At 41.6% G+C, this 7,335-nt stretch overlaps 2 protein-coding genes across 2 annotated transcripts in view; one reads left to right on the plus strand and one right to left on the minus strand.

Annotated features, from left to right (window-relative positions):
• SARC_00368 (hypothetical protein) overlaps positions 1-366 on the plus strand; it is a gene marked incomplete at both ends in the record, with an annotated part of 2,367 nt that extends 2,001 nt beyond the window's left edge. The window contains one exon of the mRNA XM_014305971.1: positions 86-366. Coding sequence (XP_014161446.1) covers positions 86-366 — 281 coding nt within the window. The remainder of the gene's footprint in view (positions 1-85) is intronic.
• A 1,093-nt stretch (positions 367-1,459) lies between these two features.
• Positions 1,460-6,009, minus strand: SARC_00369 (hypothetical protein). Its single transcript, XM_014305972.1, has 7 exons — positions 5,680-6,009; positions 4,815-4,972; positions 4,421-4,525; positions 3,111-3,182; positions 2,728-2,812; positions 2,139-2,389; positions 1,460-1,919 (listed from the first exon to the last, which is right to left on the minus strand). Exons 1-7 carry the CDS (start codon positions 5,861-5,863, stop codon positions 1,785-1,787), a joined length of 990 nt encoding a protein of 329 aa, XP_014161447.1. The 5' UTR covers positions 5,864-6,009; the 3' UTR covers positions 1,460-1,784.
• Between the last annotated feature and the right edge of the window lie 1,326 nt (positions 6,010-7,335).

Consider the following 7,335-nt stretch of genomic DNA (forward strand, 5'->3'; position numbering starts at 1 on the left):
TATATGTGTGTGTGTGTGTGTACATATTTTCAAATTCTATTCCCTGCAGTTTTTTACTCATCCTAACCCACATTCGCACTTCCAGGCTACAGATACTCGGGCGAGTTCAACAAGTCACCCGAAGCCAAGCACGACGGCCGAGGGGTTCTCTCCACAGCCAACGCAGGCCCAGGGACCGATGGGAGTCAGGTGTTTGTACTATTCGCGGAGGCCAGACATCTGAATGGGAAACATACCGTGTTCGGGCGTATGGTGAGCGGCGATGATACACTAGACAAGATTGAGAAGGTCGGATCACGCTCTGGCGCGCCTTCGAAAGAAGTGCTTCTCGAAAAGGCGTGGATCAGTGTCGAGCTCCCGTACTAAATTGTAGATAAGATTAACAATAACATACAATAAAAAGATGAAGATATGTTTGCTTTTCCATGGTTGCTTTGCATTTATTTGCCCGTATTTGGTGGCACTCAAGAGAGAATCGAAAATATCTGTGCAGCGTGTTTACTTATGAATCCGCATCCATCGCTAGGTGACGCACATTATTCGTGGACATGGTTCACGCACGTGCAGATGCAAATTACCGATAATGCGTCTTACGTACATGGGAATACGAATGTCATATCCCGGATTGGTAAGCAATATTCTTCGTTGCAATGCTGCATACATGAATGAGATTGTAGTATCTGGATCATCGAGCGTTCGTGTATATCATTAAAAACCTCTACGATTTAATGTGTACATCTTGAGAGAGGCAAAATCATTGTCCACTACATGTATTTCCAGGTGAGCGTTGTCGGCTTGCTATCAATTTTACAGATATAGTGATCAACTTCAATACACTTATACGAAACTGAGTATAGATGTGTTTCGGTGGGGTTTTTCGCTTGCAAACTTGTAGACTTAGACTTATCATATAACAGTCTGTATCGTCAATTATAAATACATATTTTCCTAATTAATTGATGCATGTATAACGGTTTACATATCCACTGAGAACTGTGCCACGTACAGGTTTACGCCTCCATGACAATTGCATGGTACGCTTCTTGTTGTGCAACTGATATACACTTGTAATATTTGCAATGATAGCCACCCTCAGATTCGGCACTACGACATTCGAACGCTGTCACGAGGACCCAAACGACAAGGATCTAGGTTGAGCGTTACTTCCACACATATACCCTTCTGGTGGCTCTAATTAATGTGAGTACACAAACCACATCAGCTATTACTTAGCAGTGGTGCACTACGCAATGCGCTCATAGACTATGAATGCGAGAAAGATGATATACAACATATTCGACGACAACGATCTGGCCAGCAGAAGACATCGTTCCGCATTTCGAAATTTATGAGGGCACCAAAATAAATACGATTGCAACTTTCCGATTTCTCACTTACTAAAAAAATTGAATTTAGGCCGAAACTTTAAAACGAATCATCGGGAAAGCTTGAAAGTACTCCCAAAGTCATGTGTACCAGACACTTCTTAATTATTTAATTTCCCTATATAAAAGTCCCTGTACAGATCCACCCGTCTTCCGGAGACGTGCATTGGCATGTGTTTGAGAGTACAAATGCCGTGTGTACCAAAAACAACGCATTCCGTTTCTCCTGTGAAACCGATCGATCGTTTGTTTTGATCACATCAGCCCAGAGTACTACAATCCACAGCCCTACAACGCGACATCATATCGGATACGGGTATCAGCTAATTAATTAAATACAAGCAAGATAGGCAGTTGCTACTGCTATCTACTCACACTTTACAACCATCCCTAAACAGTTTAGGCGCCCAGGACGAATCCCAAGCCGAACATGCTCTTGCCTGAGGCATGGTCCAACTGTCCAGTGAGCAAGAAAGATAGGGCGGGGGCCAGTTTGTTCTCCAGTACACCCGATACGACACCGTGGGAATCGATCTGTGCAACAGAAGCGAGAAATCAAGGGTGAATTAGAATATAAAATGAGCAAGTAATGTTACCTGTGAGTCAGGTGAAAGGGACTCACAATTGAGAGCAGAAATCAACGAAACCTTTCAAATATCTATAGCTAATGACAAGCTTTTGTAAAGCTATTTGAGATTCAATACTGCAAATGCAGCCTCTTTAAAGACCAACATACACACGCCTGATACGTACCTGTCCACGCACGGCGCTCTGGCGTAGGTTGTATTCGTAACCTACGTTAACCACGCTATCTTTACTCGCCATACTTCCCTCTAACTCTACACCCAGGGTGACCTTGTCACTGACTCGGTGGCCGTACGACACGGCAAACGTTCCCTGTGGCGCCAAACTGACACATGAAGTGCACTTGTCATCCTTCCAGCGGATTCCGAGTGACATGCCTCCGTCTTCCATACCCTCGTGGTACTGGTATAAGGCTTCGGCTGTAGTGTGTTGGATATTGGTATGTGAGAACGCGGATACAGCTAATAAGAATAGACGCAATCTCGTGAACGTTTATGTTTGGGAGAAGGATGCCCTGTATATGGCTATGAGCAGTAACAAACGCAAACATGCAAAGCTGGATAGTCCTCGCAAGCCTCCCCCCCCCCCACACACACAGAAACAGAGGCAAGATGCCAATAGGTCAACAATTGGAAAGGAAAAAATAAATACTTGCATACAATCACGCGCGCGCAATTTGCATTCGAGTCTGTTTAGGGACAGTGTCATACAGTTGTATACCATATACCAGGCTAATGAGAGCATGGTACATACATACCTCCGACGGCGATTCTCTGTGTGACAGATTGCCAGTAGTTGGCAATCCACGTCCCGTTCTCACTAACGACATCAGGGTTGATAGCCTGCGTATAAGACGAGATGATGACGCATATAAATACTCTGCCACGAGCGCACGAACAAAGGCGATAATAATAGTCTTGTGAGCTTAGATACAACGATTACACGCAAGGTCGACTGATATCTTCTCCCGATAAGCTCAGAAGCACGCTTCTCAACAAGATTTGTTCTGTGCAGATCTTGGTATGAATGTGTTGTGATCATCATGTGTATCGGGAGGAATGCTTTGCCATGTCATAATAGCGTACAGACCAAGAACTACCTCCAGGTGGTAAAATAAACCCCCGTTATTAAAAGCCATACCTTTACAGCCGCTGAGAAATCATTTCCTCGGTACTCTAACTCCAAACTAGTCATATCATTTGCTCCTTGGGTCTGCCGAGATAAATCAATGGGTATGTGAGCCGAAGAGATAAGCCAGGGTATATGTATCTTTGGAGTCGCACCCACTATCCTAGATCATATATATCAACAAGATTTTTTGTGTATAGATCTTGGCATGAATGTGTTACCGCTAACAACATATATGTAAAGGACTCAGACGTATTGAAATGTGAATATATATATATATACGTATGAGTGTGAATGTGGTTCTGTGTGAATAATACGAGCAATTATGAACATATATTGATAAAAGATTCCGGTAAACTTAATTGATCCAAAAAATATATATAAGAGGTCAACGCGATAACACCTCAGCTTCCGCCAATTTACTGCAGGGCTTGCAACACTAGGATCGGAGACATCCCAAAAAACTACACAATAATAATCACCACACATGTATAAACACTACACGCACGGTCAGAGGCGTCAACTCGTATGTACAATCTGAAGTTTCAGTATGTTAACACCGATCCACGTCTTATGTGCCGTGTAGTGTATGTACATAACTGGAAACACGATACACTATTCCCAAGATGGAAATATATGTATTCCGATGTGCACTGCAGCCAACACGTGAACAGGCTTGTATCCATGCATGTAAACGGGGATCGCCTACCAAATTATGCGACTAGTATTCTACCACAAATTACTGACGATTACATTCTAAAATATGCGAAAATCCATACTTATATGCACGTAATTCCTACAAGCTTCCTATACATTCATTCATACAGAGATTATTACTCAAATACACAGCCACGATCATATACAAACAGAGCCTGACAAGGGTATCTGCCTATGTGTACCTTTTATAAGACTAAGTGAGTCAATAAAAGAGTAGAATTCAAATTTCTGAGCAACACGAAGACTTTGATTCAAAGAATTGAACATAGATCTAGACATCCAATCTGAAATAACAAAAATATTCTGACATCGTATTCATATAATCTACGCCTGCAAATAAATTCATGACCACCGACTGCAGACAAAAAACTCAAACCCACTAATATAAAGTTCTATATCCAAATGATCATTATGTATATAAAAATAGCCTTATGAAATGAACTATACATGCATATATGTTTATTTATATATATATATATTAATGCGTTTACATATATATATATAAGCCTCATACGATGAAGACATGGCAGTTGTCATATGCTTTTAGTCCAATGACAAACTACATACTCAACTTCGCACAAAAACGATAATCGTTGCAAAATTACCTGGTATACAGCTTTTCCTTTAATTCTCTCGCTGAACATGTATTGTATCTGCGCCATCAGGTTACCTTGTCCATCAATATCACCAATCAAGACAGGGCTGGGGCTCTATAAAAGACAATTGTGTCAAGTCAGCTATGCAGTCTTGGTAGCCTAAAAATAAACCAATGTGACTGGTAGGACATGTGATATACTATTCGTCAATGACTAAAAGCCACACATAAATCGATCTCAGCGTTGGTGGCGAAGAGCGGCCAGACAGTGTAAATACATGAAAACAACTTCAAGAAGCAAAAGTGACTTAAGGCATACATACTAAGCCATACTATTTCGATAACAGATCAGTCACGAAACCGTACAACTTGTCAATTTGCACTAAATTTATCGAGTCGCTTACATCAATTCCGGGGGCAGGGGTTCCGAAGTAGTTAACGCCAAAGTGGTAGTTGTTTTGTCCACCCATGTTCAAGGAATGCGACACCTGGAAGTTCTCTGAGATCGGCTTTGATACGGACACCTTAGCTCCATCGATGAGATAGTTTTGTGCCATAATGCCTATGTATCGCAAAATGCGTTTCAGTAGATGTCGTTAGAAATTAGAGAAGATATCAATTTCCAAAAGCTCAAGATAACAAAGTTTCTTCCTATATAATGTACACGGCTACGGCCCAAACGTGTACTTGAATGCGACAAACCCACAGGAAGAAAATAAACTGCTGACCAGGTCAGAAACCCCCCGAGTATCTTCTCCGCTGCACGCCTCGAGCATCTAAACTATCATTGTTTCTCGATAGAAAGAATGAAAACTAAGTTTTCGTGTGCGCCAATTGGGTGTAACTCGTCCAAACAGTCTAATATCACTTTCAACAGCACCACCGTAGGCACGAACACAACGTTAAAGCCCAGCAGTGCAGTGAATACACGACGTCTATACGTCATGGTATAAATTCACCTAGAAGACAAAGACTGACGCCACGAATGCATTTCCATCCTATATACGACAGCTCTATGGCTACTTTCGGTGCAAAGTACAAGCATCCGTTCAGTTGTGCCGACGCACTCAGATCACTGGGCATGATAATTTCAATTAACTTAGCCCGCCACTGATCCTATACTACTGCTATTAATATACAACTCAGCCTAAAAATATATATATATTGATAGACTTTCGCTTGGTGAAATAGCTGGTGTGGTAACTCACCACGTTAATCAAGTTAGTGCATGCAAGTGCCATCTGCAAAAAAAAAATGAAATTGACCCACCTTTTACTTCCTGATGAAGGATCTCGAAAGGTCCAGGGTATGGCAAATCACCCTTAGCCTTGACTGCGGCGGCCACTACCGGGGCGACAGCCTCTGGGGGTGGGGTCTGGTGCATAGGCGCAGGAGGTGCTTCTAGTGTGGCACCAGTGGAACCACCGACTAGGGGGTTAGAGATAGACGACATGTTGTAATGATGTGTGTGAGTAGCTTAGACTGATGTGATTCGAGTGCAGAATATAAATATCTGCTTCGGCAGTTGATAGACACCTACTACGTGTAGATTGGTTACGTATGTCTAGATTGTATTATACACACAGACGTGTACGTATATATGAAGTAAATAAATAAAATATTCACCAACGTCAAACGGAGACAAAAACTTGCTGCTGCTGGTGTGGTCTGGGGCGTGTTTTCTCAGTTCCCGTTTCTCGAAGACATTGATCCAAAAAACACCACGCGATCATTCCAAATCCGATCATGCCGACACAATCAGGACCAGCGCACACTGCACAGTCTCGCACTGTCACACAAAAACCGAGGACTTTGGGACATTTGACAGTGGCAAATGTACCGAACTGCTTTTAAAGTTGGAAATGTTTCAGCGTGGCCTTTGGCCCGGCAGCCCTGGGCTCCCCCGGCTAGAGTGGTTGATGACATTTTTAAAATTCACTCTTCTTCAACTAGAGGTTTGATGCGGTCGAGACTCGAGACTCGAGACTCGAGAGTCGAGACTCTGCTGGAAAGTGGACACACATCAATAATTTCAAGTCCTTCGTTCATGCTTCGTTGACCGTGATAGATTCAGGATTAGACTCCTGTACACAAACAGTGGAGAGCTGAATATATTATTTATTTTAGTCTTTGGAGAAGTATACGAAAGCCTGTGTGACGTAACAAACAAGCATCGAAATAGGCAAGAATAAGCTGAAACAATGGTGTTCAAGAAGTTGGTTGAGATGCACCAATTGCACAAGAAAGTGCGAGACGTAGTCCATATACAACCGCAAACGCTGCCGACGTTGCAGGATATCAAGGCAGGCCAACTAGGCGCACCGCTTCATGTGGTTACAAAATTAAAGAGCTCTATCAGAAAGACACCAAAAGTCAGGTATGCGAATGTCTAAATTTCTATGTCTAAATTTCTATTTTTGTTGTTGAGCAATTTAGGCTCCGAGATAAATAGTTGCTAGAATATTCGCTCTCATGTTTGAACTAAAGTTGGCTCACCAAGCCATGCACCTACAACGATATATATATATATATATAAATATATATATATATGCATGTATGTATGTATGTATGTATGTGTCTGTGTGTTATATAAATATATATGTCTGTGTCTGTGTCTGTGTCTGTGTGTAGTCTGTGTCTGTTTCTGTGCGTGTGTATGTGTCCGCGTCCGTGTCAGTATATGTGTTCTCACAATATGTATATATATATATATGTGTGTGTCTGTGTAGTGTGTATCTGTGTCTGTGTCTATATATATATATATATGCGTATGTATCTATGTATCTATGTATGTATACTTCTGTATATATATATATATATATATATATACATATATATATATATATATATATATATTATTATGGGGCGATATATATTTTTATATTTATTTTGTGTGTGTGCGAGTGCTTGCCGGGGTATGTGTTT

Source organism: Sphaeroforma arctica, assembly GCF_001186125.1.
Source record: "Sphaeroforma arctica JP610 unplaced genomic scaffold supercont1.10, whole genome shotgun sequence".
Taxonomy (NCBI): domain Eukaryota; class Ichthyosporea; order Ichthyophonida; genus Sphaeroforma; species Sphaeroforma arctica.

Coding starts and splice junctions, on each gene's coding strand:
- SARC_00369 (XM_014305972.1), bottom strand. CDS start 5,863: ATGTCGTCTATCTCTAACCCCCTAGTCGGTGGTTCCACTGGTGCCACA. Junction 4,526..4,814: donor CCCCTGCCCCCGGAATTGAT/GTAAGCGACTCG, acceptor TGTCTTTTATAG/AGCCCCAGCCCTGTCTTGAT. Junction 2,813..3,110: donor ATTTCTCAGCGGCTGTAAAG/GTATGGCTTTTA, acceptor TCTTATACGCAG/GCTATCAACCCTGATGTCGT.